At 36.7% G+C, this 18,735-nt stretch overlaps 1 protein-coding gene across 1 annotated transcript; it reads left to right on the forward strand.

Moving 5' to 3' along the window:
• Positions 1–446: 446 nt before the first annotated feature.
• Positions 447–7,497, forward strand: LOC120320261 (vomeronasal type-2 receptor 26-like). The gene is made up of 5 exons (XM_039369838.1): positions 447–761; positions 1,882–2,718; positions 4,657–4,884; positions 6,022–6,148; positions 6,596–7,497. The coding sequence occupies exons 1-5, from the start codon at positions 447–449 to the stop codon at positions 7,495–7,497; spliced, it is 2,409 nt and encodes an 802-aa protein (XP_039225772.1).
• Positions 7,498–18,735: the final 11,238 nt, after the last annotated feature.

An 18,735-nucleotide genomic window follows, 5' to 3' on the forward strand; every position in this document is an offset into this window, starting at 1 on the left:
AATAAATGCTTTGATTTTGCAAAAGGTTATTCTAAACAGATTGAAACAATAAAAGAAAGTACAAAGGCTTCTAACTATTGTGTTTGTTTTTCTTACCTGGTTACTAAAGTATAAGAATCATTTTCCTCATTTTTCCCCCCAAGTCATAATTTGGAGATAATTGTAGGCAGAATCAGTTCTGGTAATTTTGGTAGGACTCTTTTGATCCTGACATAAGAAGCTTACTATATCTCCCTGATATTTCTTTTGGCAAGAAGCTGCTAGTGGTGACAATGGGACTGTTCTTCTAATAGAAATTTCAAAGATATCTATCACCTGCAAAGATCAAGTAAATTGAATAATTTAATTAAATAATGAGTGTCTGATTATCTTTTTGGCATTGCACTATATAGCTATAAAGCTACAGTAAATATGACATGCTTTTATGAAAATCCAAATTGAAGATGATGACCTTTGGAAATTTCTTATGTTGCAGTGAGAACACCTTCTACCACCTTCTGCCCTTCTTGTTGGCTGTTCATGAAATCAACCAGAATTCAAGGCTCTTACCCAACATCACCCTGGGCTACAACATCTATCAGAACTTTTTCAGTGCAAGAATGACATATGAGGCCATGATGGACGTGGTGTCCACAGGGCAGGAGAACATCCCAAACTACAGATGTGGAAGACAAAAGAACCTGCTGGCAGTCCTTGAAGAGGTGGATTCTGAACTCTTTGATCATGTTTCTAATGTCTTGAGCATTTACAAAATCCCACAGGTATAAAGCCAAATGAAATTAATTCCATGTTGTAAATTCTTCAGATATACAAATATATCAGAGTTAGAGAATAAATATTAGAAGAGCTGAAAAGTGACCAATACAAAAGAGCTGGTTTTGTATACAGAATCATAGAATAGAAAAGTCCAATTCCCTGCACGGGCCAAGAATGGTCAGACCACTACAAATAAATTGCTGTCCAATATTTCCTCAAAAATATCCAGCGATGGAGCTCCAGGACACAGGATGTTCCAACTCTTAATAACTTTCAGTGAGGAATTCCTCATTATTATAATCTTGAAACTGAAGTAAAAATTGGGAAAGAAAGATATGAAAGAAAAACGAATGGGTCAAGATAGTTTGAGGGCACCTCCAGAAAGCAGCTTTTACATACTTTCTCCAGTGTACAAGACAAAAGAAAGTATGTCATAATATTCTTTCCTATTTTGAACTGGAACTTGGCACAATGCCAGTTGTCTTGGGTTTTTTTTTTTAAAGTTAGATTATTAAACAGACTTCTGCATTCCATATGTCTGAAAGAAATTCAACCAATTAAAGAGTTCACATAGAAATATTTGAAAACAATTATATGAATGAAGACAATGAAATAATATAACAATATTAAACAATTGCTAGGGGGGATATAAAAAACAGTATTTCAACTCCAACATATGAAGCAATGAAATAAGCAGTAATGTTCTATGAGAATTTAACATGTTTGTCAGTTTAAAAAGATATTCCATGAGTGGGTGGGTGACCCACAGAGTTACAATGTGGGTAAAAAAAAGAGTATGTAGGGATCATGTGAGCATAAGTTGTTGACAGCAAAAGTGCTGCATTGCATTTACTCCATCACTCAGGCAAAACTGCAAGGGTAAGGGTTGACCAGAGAGATGTGCTCCAACAGGACCACCCATGAACACCACCCACAGATAATTCAGAGCTCCCTAGTTTCAAAGGGAGCATACAAGACAACAGAAGGAACATCAAGGGAGCCAGTAAAATTCATGCAGTTATTGTTTGAAACTTCTCTCAGCAATAGAGAAAGGCCCTTAGATTTACCATGTGACTTTTATCATTAAAACTGACCCAAATACGAATACCTTCTGTTTTATCTTAGATCAACTATAATGTCATCAACCAGATTGCTGAGCAAAATAAACATTTTCCTTTTTCATATCGGATGACCCCAAACCAAAAACCTCCCTACTCTGCGATTGTCAATCTGCTCCTGCATTTCCAATGGACGTGGATCGGCCTCCTTTCTCTGGACAATGACAGAGGAGAAAAATTCAAAAGAAGCTTGGAAGCTCTTGCTCTAAAAAATGGGATTTGCATTGTCCTCTCAGGAACCATCCCAGAAGCAAATATGAAGACAAGTGCTAGAGACACCCTCATGCAAGAAAAATGGGAAATGTTCCTTTCTCTTATCAAGAGTCAAATAAAAATTATAGTATGCCAACTGGATTTTAAGGCCTCGGGGATACTAACAACAGTAATACAAGAGCTTGATAAGAGTAAGAAATTCATTGTGGGAAGAGTATGGATTGCAACAACTTTGACAGCTTTAAGTGTAGTTCTTTTTGACCTCTTGGTTGATCTCCAAAATAAATATGCTTTGTTTTCCTTCCTCATCCAGACAAAGGGAAGGACTCAGTATTATGACTTTAAATCTTATACATCTATGGTCACAGTGTATGGAAAGGAAGCATTCCAATGTTCCATTTCAAGTCCTTTGTTATCTAAGAAGGTTTGGAAAAAATGCAAAGAAAAAGAGAACTGGGAATTCCCACCCCATGATGTGATTGCAAGAATCCTCTCTCAGGATCCCTCTGGTATTTCCAAAGTAATTCAAAATGTGGCATGGGTCCTCAGTGCTGCCTCTTCCTCCCAACGGAGTAAGAGGAGAATGCAAGTTGGATATTATGAATCATCCCAGATTGTGCAGCCATGGCAGGTAAGTCTTCTTCTTTGAGGTTCTACTGATTTCCCCCTTCCAATTCCTCAATATTAAATTAGATGTATAGAGGGGTGAAATATTCCAAAGAACAATTGCCCAGTTTGTAGTATTTGAGAGTGAGTTTGAGAACGAGATGATGGAGAAAAATCTTCCAAAGTTAAACAAACTGTAATGGTATAGGATGCGTTTGTGACAGAAATAGCTCTACGGTGACAAGGTGATTTTCAAAATTAAATAAGCATCCGAATATTTCAGCAATCCTCAACCCTTTTTTCTGATCACAAAGTGATCTAGTTTCCTAGCTAAGGTGTTAGGCTTGATTGTTTGTTCTGGATTGAAATTGGACTTTGCTAACTAAAGATTTCTAACATAGCAACAAGATAGAAATCAATGTCTTTTAAAAGCATCTTCTGAGGGCCAAAAAAGTTCATCCACACATCTCCTGAACTAATGCAGAGGCTTCCATAGCTAGTCTTTGAAAGAGATAACATCACTATGCAATTTGTATTGCATTCCTAGCCCGGAGTTAAGCTCTGCTAACTTCATCTTGATCAGGACTGATGGTAAAATTGTATTCTCCATCTTCTCCCATTACAAGGTTTCCCATATTTCCAAATGGTCTTACCTCAGGTGGGGCTGTGATGGTGAAACAACAAAATGGAGAACATAAAACACAGAATAATAGAGTTGGAAGGGATCTCAGAGATTTTCTAGTCCAACCCTACTCGAGCAGGAGACCCTATGCCATTTCAGAAAAATGGTTGTGCAGTCTCTTTTTTGATGCTCCAGTGATACAGCACCCACTATTTCTGAAGGCAAGCTATTTCATTGGTTGATTGCTCTCACCATTAGAAAATTTCTCCTTAGTTCTAGGTTGCATCTATCCTTGGTTAATTTCCACCATTGTTTCTTGTCTTACCTATTGGTGCTTTGGAAAATAGTTTGACCCCATCATCTTTGTAGGAGCCCCTCAAATAGTGGAAGACTGCTATCATGTTTCCCCTAGTCCCTATTTTCCTTAGACTAGACATACCAAATTCCTGCAACTGTTCTTTATATGTTTTAGCCTCCAGCCCTCTAATCATTTTTGCTGCTCTTCTCTGCCCTGTTTCCAGAGTTTCAACATCTTTTTTAAATTATGATGACCAAAACTGGATGCAGTATTCCAACTATGTTCTTTCTAAGGCTTTGTAAAGCAATACTAGAATTTCACATGATCTTGATTCTATCCCTCCATTAATGCAGCTTAGAATTGCATTGGCTTTTTTGACTGCTGCCACACACTATTGCCTCATATTTGAGTAATTGTCTACTAGGACTCCAAGATCCCTCTCACAGTTACTGACATTAAGCCAAGTTTCACCTAGTCTATATCTATACAGTTAGTTTTTCTTGCCTAAGTGCAAAACCTTACTTTTATCTATGTTGTTAGATAGGGCTCCGTTTTCAAGTCTATCCTTTTTGGATCTTGGGCTTGTCTTCTGGGGAGATGGCTATTCCTCCCAGTTGAGTATCATCTGCAAATCTGATGAGTTCCCTTTCAATTCGCTCATCTAGATTTTTTATGAAGATATTGAAGAGAGTTGGGCCTAAAATGGAACCTTGGAGTATCCCACAGCTTATTCCCTCCATATGGATGTAATTCCCTAGAGGACTACACATTGAGTATGATTTGTCAGCCAGTTATAAACCATTTGGTGGTGGTGTTGTCTATCCCACATTTTCAACAAAGTGAGATAAATGTCTGAAAAAGAGCTGTGGAGCCCTGGAGAATGATGAGAGAAGCTTCCCATGAAATGCTGAATCAATCTCTTTCAGACTGTAGAGGTGTTCTGACGAGGTTGAATTATTCAGAGTACTTCTAGTCCAAAATAATAGCAGAAAAACATTGAATAAAGGCTCAAATTGTAATGTTTTTTTTCTCTGCTTCTGCAGCTTCATAGGTTCCTGAAAAACTTCCAACATCACAATATTTCCAGAGATGGGATTTATTTTGATGAAAATGGAGTTCCTCTTGGTGACTTTGATATCATGCACTGGACATCATTTTGGGAAAAGTCTGATGCAGGGGTGAAAATTGGGAGTGTAGAAAGAGAAGCCTCCTCGGAAGTCAAGATTTCCATCAATCAGAGTGCCATTCAATGGCCAACGTCATTTAACAAAGTAGTTGATGGTTTTTGCTTTTCTATTTACCTCCATATGTGCAATCTTTTCTGCTCAGAAATAATACTTATTGAAGCCAATTGTGATGACTTCCAAATAAGCCTCATTAATTTATTAAATAACATTTTATTTTAGAGGTTTTTCAGTAATCTATCACACATTGGAACCTGCTGTACCATCAATTGTATTAGGGAATTTGCAATCTACATTATTAAATTGGAATAGGAACCCATAATTTACAGTATATCAAATCATCTTGTTTTCAGTAAGAGAAAATCCAAAATACCTATGGAGATTCTCGGTATCCACATCATTGTTGTGCCAAAGGCGCTTTTTAAAAAGGAGTTTGTTTTTCCTTGAAGACATTTCACTTCTCATACAAGAAACTTCTTCAGTTCTGACTGAATCATGGAGGATAGAAGGATTTGCAACTGCTGAAGGATTATGTTGTAAACAGGATACAGATTCAGCAGTTCCAAGGTTCCACACCCATTTGCACTATTCAGGTGACCCTACAAGTAGCCTTAACAACTCTCAGAAAGACTGCTAATGACCAGATGACTACAAGGAATAGAAATCCTTTCATCCTCCACCATTAAATCAGAAGTGAAGCAGCTTCCGATATGAAAGGCGAAATGTATTCAAGGGAAAACAAAGACCAGTTGCCTTTTGAAAAAGTACCTTTGAGAAAAATCCAGAATATGAAGAACTTAGCCCACTGAATTGCATAAGAGAAAGATGTCATTAAGAATGTGGTGAGGGAAATGAGGGCAGCTAAAAAAGTCATTTAAATAAAATTATACAATGATCAATTGTAAAAGAGAAAAATAATGACTGAAGAGAAAGCTAAATTTTGGAGGTTTCCTGAGAAAGCAAAGTTGGTAAAAAAAATAAATTATAGCATTCTCATAAATGCCCTAAGGAGAAAAACCTTTTGCAATGGAACTACTTTCCTTTGGAAAGAAGAATAAGGCAACAAGTCTGTTTTGGGATCTGCAATAGAGATTGATAGAGAAAGAGAATCACCTTTCATTTGACACTTGCAAGCAGAGTAATTAAAACCCATGCCACGAGTAGATTTCACTTAGCCCTTCTAATTCATATATTGCCCTGAGTAATTGTTCTGTTTATTTTTAGACAGTGCCTTATTCAAGATGTACAAAAAGTTGCTTCCCAGGTTATGCCAAGCTTGTGAGAGAGGGGGCACCAGTTTGCTGCTATGACTGTTCTCTGTGTATGAAAGGAACATTCTCTGTGCAAGAAGGTATAGTAGGTGGCTCCAAAAAGAAAAAAGAAAGAAAGAAAAAAAACAGTATACAATCAATATTCTCTCTTGCTTTTTTAGAGTATTTGATAAAGAAGCAAGAAAAACATTAAATTTCTTTTAGGCATCCACAAACATTTCAAAGATTGGGCACTAGCACCAAATTTTGTTTGATGATGTGAACATTAAAATAAATAATGAAAGGTTGTTGTTTTCTATTGAGTTGTAATTTTCTTATTTGGTTTTAGGCAAGTGGAGAAGCTGATAATCACATTTATCTTTAGCCTTTAAAAAAAGAATGTCGACTATTTTAACAAATGTTGTGTCATATGGATATCACTGGGCAGAAATATTATATTATTCCTTGAAAATGAAGTAATTGATTTTGTTGTGGTTTTCATGCTCTTACAGCTGCAGAAACAGATACATACTAACAATTTTTTTCAGATGCATCCCACTGTGACAAGTGTCCAGATGACCATCATTCCAATAAGAAGCGAGATCAGTGTGTCCCCAAAACTATAAGCTTCTTATCTTATGAAGAATTGTTGGGATTCATCCTGGCTTTCTTTGCCATTGTTTTCTCCCTGACCACTGCCTTAATTCTGGGAACCTTCATTAAATATCGAGAAACTCCCATAGTCAAAGCCAACAACTGTCAACTCACCTACATCCTCCTGGTTTCACTCCTGCTTTCTTTCTTGACCCCTCTTCTATTCATTGGTCGCCCCATGAAAATGACTTGTTTGCTTCGACAAACCATTTTCAGTATTGTTTTTTCAGTTGCTGTATCTTCTGTTCTGGCCAAGACGGTAATGGTGGTGGTGGCCTTTCTGGCCACAAAGCCAGGCAGCAGCATGAGGAAATGGCTGGGGAAGAGTCTGCCCAACTCTATTGTCTTATCCTGCTCTGGTATTCAAGTAGGCATCTGTATGATATGGCTGGGAATTTTCCCCCCATTCCCAGATTCTGACTTTCATTCCCAACCAGGACACATCTTGTTGCAGTGCAATGAAGGCTCGGTTGCCATGTTCTACACTGCCCTTGGCTACATGGGTTTTCTAGCTGCCATTTGCTTCTTGGTGGCATTTCTGGCTCGAAAGCTGCCAGGGAGCTTCAATGAAGCCAAACTGATCACCTTCAGCATGTTGGTTTTTTGTAGTGTATGGATCTCCTTTGTACCCACCTACTTGAGCTCCAAAGGGAAATACATGGTAGCTGTGCAAATCTTCTCCATCCTGGCCTCCAGCCTGGGTTTACTAGTCTGCATCTTTATCCCCAAATGCTACATTATTATTCTGAGACCTGCCATGAACACCAAAGAAAATCTGATGATAAAAAATCATTAAGTGTCCTGATATTGGTCTTTATTTTTGTACAGTTTACATTCAGTATAACATCACATACTTTGAAGTCATGTTTTATGTGTTATAGCTTATCTTTCTTCATTCCATGTGAATTTTGTATTATAATAATTGAGTAGTAATGTTGCTAAAACAACTCAAATTATTTGAAATAACTATATCCTTCAATTGCCACAATCTGAATTCATGTTAAATCATAAGTATCATCAATGACATTAATAAAATTTCTGAAACCAGGCCAGAGATGTTACCAGAGATGTTCTGACATTGTTTTAGATTAAATGAAAGACTACGGCTAATGCTGATGTATGTTTTTGTTGCTATATATATTGGTGTTATATTTTATTTTGGGGGATGATATTCTGACTTTAAAAATAGTTAATTTCAAATATATATTTGATTGGTCTCTTCTGGCTGGATAATGGAAGATAATAGATAGATAGATAGATAGATAGATAGATAGATAGATAGATAGATAGGAAAGATATAGATAGATAGATAGATAGATAGATAGATAGATAGATAGATAGATAGATAGATAGATAGATAGATAGATAGATGAGAGAGATTGAGAGAGAGAGAGAAACAGAGAGACAGATAAGATTCTAAGTATTAAGAATAGATAAAATATCAACATGAACACTGGGGTAACTTTTATTTTTTTTTTCTCCATACTTTTGAATAAATTAATGAGACAAATTATTATTTTAGACTGTCTTCAATCAAAAGAAAAATATGTACAATTCTGAATGATTTGATAAAAAGTCATGTAGACACCTGATGTGACAATGAAGGTGTGTTTATGAGAAGTATTAAAGCAAATTCCTGTTTTTTATCCATGTCCATATCCATATCCATTTCCATATACATATAGTGTGTGTGTGTTTTTGTGTGTGCTGCCATCTTAGCAATTAGAAAGAACGTAAATTGAAATAGATAAATAGGTACCAATTCAGTGGGAAAGTAACAATGTCCTCTGCCCCTTTGCACGGTGTATAGTCATGCCGGCCATATGACCATGAAAGCATCTTCAGACAAAGCTGGTTTTTCATTTGTGAATCAAAGATAAGCACCAGTCCTTCGGTTGGTCAAGACTGACAGAAGCAATCTTTACCTATACCAATCTAAACCTTTACCTTTAAATATGTAAGGGTTTTTTGTGTGCATGTGTCTTTTCTTTGTCTTTGTTTTTTTGTCTAATGTAAAACAGATTAGGAATGCTATGTCATGTAAGTCAGTACTACTTTTATTTGATCTTGTTCTGATAATGCCATTACCTCTGCCTTCTACACTATCTGTCTTTGGATATTCAGAAAGCACTGGAAAAGCAAAGCCCTCCCAAATGCAATTGCAATGTAGGTCTTTTATTCACATACTGATCAATTTCACTCATTATGCTAAGTCAGGATTCTAGATTGTCCTAATTTTGATTTCTGTCATTGTAGCTTCTTACCTACCCTAGTTACTTCTGGGTTATCTGCAAAGAGATGGTCTGCACATCATGAAAAATCCTGCCATTCCTTTGCAAGAGTCACACACTTCTGGTTCCTAGATATGTGAAGTATGTATGTATGTATGTATGTATGTGTGTGTGTGTGTGTGTATGTGTATTTATATGTATGTTTTGGCTTAGTTTGGATCTAGGATTTTACTCATTTCCTGTGAGAGAAACAGAGGGGAACAGATGTTTTTGGCTATGAGAATCATATACATAACAATCATAAAGATAAGTTATGGGGACCCCCATTAATTTTTTTAAAAGCAGGGCCTTTTTCTAAATAAAATATTTATTGGATTTGCCACCCTTCACTTTTAAAAGAGTGGAAACCATTAAGCAATAATAGAGGTATAATACAGCTGAAGAAATTCTACAAATCTGGCATTCCTTGAATGTACTTTCAGTTGAATCTTATCATTTGCTTTTAATCATCTCAAATCCCAAAACCAACATGTTTCAAAGGGAAAGGGAAAAAAATACTCCTAATGGGCAACTTGATATTTTAATTTTTGATAAACATCATGACAACTTTTATTCTCATGATTTTCTTTTATTTTTTATAAATGTTTTATTGATTTTCTATTTTCACATACAAGTGCTCACATACAAGTGCTCACATTTTCACATACAACGTGATGATTGAGTCCATTAGTAATTCTGTGGTACATATAAGCTTCTTCCATCTAAGTCCACTATTACTCCTGCCAGTACATCCTCTCTTCTTCTGCCAATAACCATTTTTCCACATCAAGCAAACACAGTTCTTATTATTGTTAGTAAGCATACAATTGTATATCCACAATTGTTACACTTTTTTAATAATATCAATAATATCAGTTTAAAATATCTTTTCTAGCCAAAGCATATCTCAATTTCCACTTATTTAATCCATATCCTATTTTTGCTTTTTTTCATTTTAATTTCCCATCCATGTTCAAAGTAGTGGAGGCTTAGAGAAAATATATGGGAAACATCAAGAAAATATTGTAGATGTTATTGCTGTAATCAGGTAATCTCCTGGCTTGTAGTGATTAAACTTCTTAAATTCTTCTATTGTCACCTTCAATGGACATTTCATCTGCATCATGGCACAGGGAAATTGGGACAGAAACAGAAAGAAATGCATTTTCAGCAATAGCACTTGAAGATATTGATGGAGATGGAGAAAGTTCTTTCTCTGGCATAAAATTGAAGTTCAGCAATCTCAAAATAGCTCCTCTGCAGTGAAGATTTTTCAGCTCCAATTATGGAAGAGAAACCTGCAATTTCAGACTAGCATAATCTCTGCCTAAGTCTAATTCTTTCACTAGCCAGTGGAGAAATTTTAATTTCTTCTTATTGTGTCTTGTGTGAACAAAACCATCTTCTTCAATGAAGGTCAGATATTCCCGAATGCTGATCTCTAGGTAATGATATATTCAATTGGACTAGAATGCAATTACTCAGCTGTTGGTGTGTCAAAGGGATTCTGCACTGATTTCCTATTAGCTTTGGTCCTTACTAGCTTCTAAATGCAGTTCAAAGTTTTGATCTTTAAAATCAAACTCCCAGAATTGTCCACAGACCTCAAAATTTCAAAGATTCAGGAACATTGGATTTTTTGGAGGAGGGCAGTGGTGGGATTCAGCCAGTTCGCACCATTTCGGCAGAACCAGTTGCTAATTTTTTTTATAACAAATTTTATTGGTTTTTTAACTTTTACAACAGAATACTCAAGTCACACCATGGTGGTTAGGTGATCAATCATCCAAAAGCAAAATCATATAATAGCTCAAGTAAATACATTAAATGTTCCCTCTCTATTTCCCTCAAATAATATTTCTACATTACATATCTATAAATCCTAATCCTGTTTTGAACTTTAATTTACAGTTACCATAGTCCAATTTAATCTTAGATAAATGTAGTATCCCTTCTAAAATACTAATCCAAATATATTCTAATTCATAATCTCATAAATCATTGATTTTATCACAGATCTCTCTTATTTCTTCAGATAGCATTTAAATCACGTCTAAAAATAAGAACACACCTATTATTACACAAAACATCGTCTTACTAACTTAACACACTCAATTAGTTGTTAAAGCAATCTGAATTTCTAAAAACCTCTTTCATATTCTTATTCTCATTCCATTACAAAATAATTTTCATACAAATAAACATATTATTCCAAAAAATACATTCTTACTCTGTTTAACATATATATTCTAATAATCACAAATTTTCAACTCTAAATCTTAGTCCTTAAATCAGTCCATATTTCTCAAAACCTTTTTAATCTATTACATATAATTTTAAATTTATCTTTTTAGTCTTATTCTGCCTTCTTTTTTATGCCAAGAAGGTTTCCATAACAAAGCCTCTATTTCAGCAAATAGATCTCCCATTATTGCTTCTAATGTCATTTGGGTCAGTAAAAGACCTCCCATCCTCTGTTTTTTGATGCCTGGCTGCTGTCTGCTGGATAAAACACTTGATCATGTCCAATTTTATAATTAGTAGTTGATTATCAAAGTTGTCATAATTCTCCAACAGTTGTAATTTCAAGACCATTTCTGTTAGTTTTGCAATTGTAGATAGTTTAGTTACAATCATTTTTGGTCATCCAAAGTCTCCATAGGTTGTATGTAAATTAATTCCTCTTCTATTGCTTTTTGGTCTGTAGAATGATCAAAGAGTCTGAAGGTCAGTTTGTAAGTTCACAGTAGAATTTCTGTTTATTATTTCTGCAGTTCTCTCTCTTATTTGGGAACATATTTCCTCAGTAGCTTCATAAATTTTTTCCAGTATGAGTTTACAGTTGAGTTGTGAATATGGTTTCTCCATTTTAGTAGTAACACAAACAAGAAATGGTTGCAGTTTTAAATTTCTCCACAAGATGTCCTCAGTAAACTATGAAAGTCTCTTCCAGACACTAAGAATGAGATTAGCAAAGTCAAAGAGCTATGGAATCTCTTTTCCGGCTTCTCATAGAGTTCTTGCTGTTGTTGTTTTTTCAAACAATAAAGCTTTATCCCTTTAAAAAAATAAGTCCAAGACATAGGAAAACAATATTCTCCAGCTTAGGAGATATAATAATAAAGTTTTATGATAAGGATTTTTCCACGGCCCCCAAGTAACCAAAAATAAAAATAGTCAATAAGACGTTTTTTCCTTTCTTATGGAAAGCTCTTTTCCCCAGATAAACAAAAGCAGCTCTTTCAAAGCAGGAAAGTAATTCCAAAAGGCTTTTAACAGGAGAGTAGTTAGGCAAAGAGAGAGAGGGAAAAGTCACACCAGGATCATCCACGATGGTTTCTTAATGCTTAGATATTCTTTTGACTTTCGGCTGGAGCAGCTAAATGATCGGCCATGTTACTGGCCGACCTTTTCTCCGTCGGCCTGAGGAGCTGCCACGGAGCATGGAAGTAGCTGCCTCCTCCCCCCGCAATCAACAAGAGTCATCCTCATCAGTAGTCACCCCTCCAGGGTGACTTTTCGACCCAATTAAGGGTCTACCGGCAGAGGAAAAGCAGATAACGAAGAGAGAGAGTCTCTTTGTGTGCCTGTACCCACTGCAACTCAAAACCGGAAGTCCGGTAGCTAATTTTCTGTTGCCCAGGCTCAGAATAGACTTCCGGAAGCAGCATCCAAACAAAGAACCAGTTTTTCCCATATTTGAATCCCACCACTTGGGGAGAGAGTCAATTACATTTGAATTAGAAAGATAAGTAATACTGTGATCCTTGTTTCAGAATGTGTGAGAACTGTTGGAAGTCATTTGGATTTGAGCACAAGTCACATCACTGAATCAATATGCTTTTCAGTACACTAACATTTTCACTCTCTTTGCTGTCAATAGATAGTTAATCTACTTTCATTAGATTTACCACAGTTGGTTTGACAGACTAAGGGAATACATTCCTAGGGAAAGCATGTTTCATTTCTAAATGCCGTGAGGTATATAAATGTGCTATTGATCTGATGTGGAGAATTCAGTGCTGTGTCATCCTATCTTTATAATATTATTCTAAGTACAGTATTTTAGTTAGGTCCTTGTTCATATTAGTAAAGTTGGAAGGGACCTTGGAGGTCATCTAGTCCAACCCCCTGCTCGGGCAGGAAACCCTACACCATTTCGGACAAGTGGCTGTCCAGTCTCTTCTTAAAAACTTCCAGTGTTGGAGCATTTACTGCTTCTGGAGGCAAGCTGTTCTACTGATTAATTGTTCTCACTGTCAGGAAGTTTCTCCTTAGTTCTAGGTTGCTTCTCTCCTTGATTAGTTTCCACCCGTTGCTTCTTGTCCTGCCTTCAGGTGCTTTGGAAAATAGCTTAATTCCCTCTTCTTTACGGCAGCCCCTGAGATATTGGAATACTGCTATCATGTCCCCCCTTGTCCTTCTCTTCGTTAAACTAGACATACCCAATTCTAGCAACCGTTCCTTATATGTTTTAGCCTCCAGTCCCCTAATCATCTTTGTTGCTCTTCTCTGTACTCTTTCTAGAGTCTCAACATCTTTTTTGCATCGTGGTGACCAAAACTGGATGCAGTATTCCAAGTGTGGCCTTACCAAGGCATTGAAGAGTGGTATTAATACTTCACGTGATCTTGATTCTATCCCTCTGTTAATGCAGCCTAGCACTGTGTTGGCCTTTTTGGCAGCTGCAGCACACTGCTGGCTCATATTTAGGTGATTGTCTACTAGGACTCCGAGGTCCCTCTCACAGTTACTACTATTGAGCATGGTGCCACCTATGCTGTACTTGTGCATTTGGTTTTTCTTGCCTAAATGTAGAACCTTGCTTTTTTCACCATTGAATTTCATTTTGTTAGTTAGTGCCCAGTGTTCAAGTCTGTCCAGATCCTTCTGTATCTGAAGCCTGTCTTCTGGAGTGTTGGCTATTCCTGCCAGCTTGGTGTCATCTGCAAATTTGATGAGTTCCCCATCTATCCCTTCATCCAAATCGTTGATGAAGATGTTGAAGAGTACTGGGCCCAGAACAGAGCCCTGGGGCACCCCACTACACACTTCCCTCCATATAGATGCAGTTCCATTGAGGACCACTCGCTGAGTACGGCCGGTCAGCCAGCTACGGATCCATCTGGTGGTGGTTCTGTCTACCCCACATTTTTCTATCTTGTCAAGTAGTAGGTTGTGATCTACTTTATCAAATGCCTTACTGAAGTCCAAGTAAATTATGTCCACAGCATTCCTCTGATCCACTAATTTTGTCACTTGGTCAAAGAATGCAATAAGATTTGTCTGGCATGATCTATTTTTGACAAACCCATGTTGGCTTTTAGTAATGACTTTGTTTGCCTCTAGGTGTTCGTTGATTCGTTGTTTGATTATCTTTTCCAGGATCTTCCCAGGTATTGAGGTCAGGCTGATAGGTCTGTAATTTCCTGGATCCATTTTTTTTCCTTTTTTGAGGATGGGAACTACATCAGCTCTTTTCCAGTCCTCTGGTAGTTCCCCTGTGTTCCAGGATCTTTGAAAAATATAGTTCAGTGGCTCCGATATCACATCTGCCAGTTCCTTGAGAACTCTGGGATGTAATCTATCTGGTCCTGGCGATTTGAACTCATCTAGGCTGGACAGGTGCTCACTAACCATTTTCTTGCCTATCTTAATTTGTGTTTCTGTTTTGTTTTTTATGGCACTATTTTTGATAGGTTGGTCTGTTTTTTCCCCTTGTGTAAAGACAGATGCAAAAAATGAGTTAAATAGTTCTGCTTTCTCCCTGTTGCTTGTCACCTTCTTGCCGCTTCCACCCACTAATGGACCAATCATTTCCTTCACATTTTTCTTGTTTTTTACATGTTGAAAGAAGCTTTTTTTGTTGTTTTTGACTTTGGTCGCAAGCCTTAGCTCATTTTGAGCCTTGGCTTTCTTCACTTCATCTTTGCAGGCTCGGGCTATTTGCTGATATTCTGACTTAGTTATGTTCCCCTCTTTCCACTTTCTATACTTGTCCTTTTTATCTTTCAATTTGTCAGAGAGTTCTTTATGCAGCCATGCTGGTTTCTTTTGGGAGCTGTTGTTTTTCCTCTTTGTTGGTATTGTGCTAGACTGTGCTTTTATTATCTCATTTTTCAAAATTTCCCAAGCTTCTTGAGTTGTTTTCCCCTTGAGGATTCTCATCCATGGAATCCTTCCCAAGCCCTCTCTAAGTTTATTGAAATTAGCTCTCTTGAAGTCCAAGACTCTAGTTTGACTGTGTTCTATTGCTTGTGCTTCTATAATGTTGAATTCTAATATTGCATGATCACTTCAGAGGTGAAATATCATAACCCATGAATAAAAGATAGGTCCCCTTTGTCAATTCTCTATTACTTCTTCTTTCTGTCTTCAAATCCCTGAAATCACCTGATTTCTTACTGATATAAGGGATGACAGAAATATTATTTATCCCAATCCACCCACCTTCTAAGGAAACCTCAAAAAAATGTACACAGGGAACAATGGAGAAAATATTACTTGGAAGTGGATTTTTCCCCACTTCCAAATAATAAAAAAGTAAATCACACCCAGCACATTGGTTTCTATTGAAATCTCATGATATTGCATCCTCTCCAATCAGTAGAGACAGACACCTAGATGAATAGATGTTATTGTACTGGATTGCCTGTTCCTCCCATATATTTCAAGGGTAAAGTCAAGGTGTGTGAATAATTACATATTTCTTCTCCCATGAATTTGGAAGGAAATCAGGTAAGATGTTTGGAGTGCCAACACAGAAAACTCCATACTTTGGAATCTACACCTTTGGAATTAGAACTTCAGATGAATCTGGGACAATTCGCTGCAGGACAACTCACCATGGCCAACTCGCTGCAGGACAAGAGTTACACTAATGTCTAAGAAATGGTGGAATAGAATGATTTAAAAAGGGATATAAAAGGAGCGAAAGAATGAAATGGGAATGACAAAAATTGAAATATATTTTTATTTATTTTAAATAATTATATTACATTGTAAAATTGTCCCATGGCGACTTGTCCCATGTTGAGGTGGCCAGAGCCAGTTGGCCACAATGAGTTGGCTATGGTGAGTTGTCCCATTCTGGCTTCAGACTAACTTTCATCCTTGAAGCAACTGATTTTCCAGGAAATATATGTAATTAATTTACTTATACTACATCAAATGGGTTTTGGAGAATGCAATGGATAAAGGTCTCAGGTACATATTTCGCAGAAACACACAAATCTGCCCATCGTATAGCATTGACCATAGTCTCAGCTTCTCAGATTTTGTTTACCCCTTCAACTTCATCCTTTGTTGCTATTGCACTCCTACAGCACCATCTCTTGGCCCCCTACTAAATAATGTATGACAGCAAATGTCATCACATTATGAACAAGTCAGTAACAGGCCATTTTTCAGATTAATGCACCAGGGAATTTCGACTAGATCTTATTTGTAATCATGAAGACTGATAGTCTTCCACATTTTGAAAGATACAAGACATTTAACAGGGCCCTCCAATAGGTTGTCCAATATATCATCATCTGGAGTTAACCATTCTGGAGTATCTGACTTTCATTGAGGAAGATAATTTCATCCAGAACAGACAGAATAAGAAGGAATTATAATGGCCTGCTGACTAGTTCAAGAGCGTTGAACATTTTAATCTTTAGAATCCCAAGAATATGTTTATAGACTAAAAACAATCAAACTTCCCTGAATTGTTGCTTTCTTGACTCTCAGATTAGGATTATTCTCCTGAGCCGAACAACATTCTTTTTTTCAACTGCACACTTTTGTGGCAAAGCTATTTCCCAATTCCCCGTCTAATTATTAAAATCATGATTATTTATTCTTTGAACAAGGTTTATGGGATTTCCACCACCCCAATTAGTTACCAATCAATGTGCAGAGGTTGGAGTAAAATCAAGCAAATACTCTAGCAGTCTGAATTTGCAGATAACTCTTCCAAATCTGGGGCCAAACTGAAACTTCTTCATTGTAGTTATGGTCTTCTGTGAACTCTGAGATTTAACTCTGTGCTGAATAAAGAACTATAGGAAGGATCTTCTGCAGTATGTGTCAAATGTTCCTGTTGCTGCATAAACAAGTCTTTCTGCTTCAGCTTCTGTCTCAAATTCCCTGTGCCTATATGCTGATGAAATGTCCACTTAAGGTGATAATAGAAGAAAAGGAATGGTTCCATTACTACAAGCCAGGAGACTATTTAATTACTGGAATAATGTCTGGGATCGTATCTCGACTGTACCAATTTTCATTCTCCGAGCCTCCAACCCACCAATTGAAAAGGTAATTGTCAGCAGGTCCAGGATTCTGGTGATTGATTTTAATGTCTTTTCTAGCAATTATTTCCTTTCCCCTATTCCTCACTTTGAGAAAGGCAAGTCATTATTGCTTCTCAAAATTTGCTTTGGAGGAAAGGCTCCTAGGGAACATGATTAATTTGTAAAACCTGAGTTTGCAAAGTTCCTTTTAAGTTCTTCCACTAGTGTTAACCTCAACAACGGGCAACACTGGTCATTGCCAACACTGTCCCAGGATGACTCTTACCTGGATGGGGTTCTACCTGCTTTCAAAATGATTACCTTGGTACTGTGGAGACTCAGCCATTTATTTATATTTATTTTATTTATTTATTAACAATAGTTAAGCAATAACTCCCAATAAAGTGATTGAATACCTCAGAGCAGAGGGAGATCGCTTGTACTTTCTCCCTACCATTTCTTCCCTGTCCTTACATTTAGTCTGTAATTCCTACCACCCTCTCCACTCTTTCTTTCCACCCTTTAACACTTTTGCTACTTTTGTGGTTACCCTGTTCCTTTTGGTTTAAATAAAATGCATACCTTTTAAAAACCAAATTCAAGGAGGGGAGAGACTTTATATGTTAATGTTTAGTCACAGAGGATCACATTAATTGTAGTTAACTGTAGAATATAGGGAAATAATTCTAAAGTCATGAATATTCTGCAGCAAATCTCTAGATCTAAAGAAGGCTTATGAAGAGATATCCATCTTCAGATAGGAAATACCACTGGCTAATCTAGCACTTGAATCCAGCTGTTAGTCATCTCCAGGGGGATATAACAAGAAGAAATCCTATAATATGAACACAACATATACATGTATACTTGGTAGCATCTCTCATTAGCATTCTGGAGGACTGGGAACACACAGATCTTCCCTTAAGCATTGTGCTAGGATGGGGGTTGTGAGCTGTAAGCATATCTAATATGGTGCCTGGGGTAAGGGCATGATTTTAATTACATTTTATGGATTGTTGCAAACTGATATATTATCTCTGGAAATAGGTAAGTAAATAAAATAAATGCTTTGATTTTGCAAAAGGTTATTCTAAACAGATTGAAACAGTTACAATAGTAATAAACCTCCAGCTTTTCTTTTTGAGTAAAAGAAAGTACAAAGGCTTCTTACTACTGTGATTGTTTTCCTTATCTGGTTACTAAAGTATAAGAATCATTTTCCTCATTTTCCCCCCAAGTCATAATTTGGAGATAATTATAGGCAGAATCAGTTCTCGTAATTTTGGTAGGATTCTTTTGATCCTGACATAAGAAGCTTACTATATCTCCCTGATATTTCTTTTGGCAAGAAGCTCCTAGTGGTATCAATGGGACTGTTCTTCTAATAGAAATTTCAAAGATATCTATCACCTGCAAAGGCTTTCCACTATATAGCTATAAAGCTACAGTAAATATGACATGGTTTTATAAAAATCCAAATTGAAGATG

This window comes from Crotalus tigris, unplaced genomic scaffold, assembly GCF_016545835.1.
Source record: "Crotalus tigris isolate CLP2741 ecotype Arizona unplaced genomic scaffold, ASM1654583v1 scf7180000021272.97247, whole genome shotgun sequence".
NCBI classification, from domain to species: Eukaryota; Metazoa; Chordata; class Lepidosauria; order Squamata; family Viperidae; genus Crotalus; species Crotalus tigris.

Bases quoted from the DNA above. Each gene is read 5' to 3' on its own strand.
- LOC120320261 (XM_039369838.1), top strand. From the start codon at position 447: ATGACCTTTGGAAATTTCTTATGTTGCAGTGAGAACACCTTCTACCAC. The intron at 762-1,881 runs GTATAAAGCCAA...GTTTTATCTTAG, and splicing joins GCATTTACAAAATCCCACAG to ATCAACTATAATGTCATCAA. The intron at 2,719-4,656 runs GTAAGTCTTCTT...CTGCTTCTGCAG, and splicing joins AGATTGTGCAGCCATGGCAG to CTTCATAGGTTCCTGAAAAA.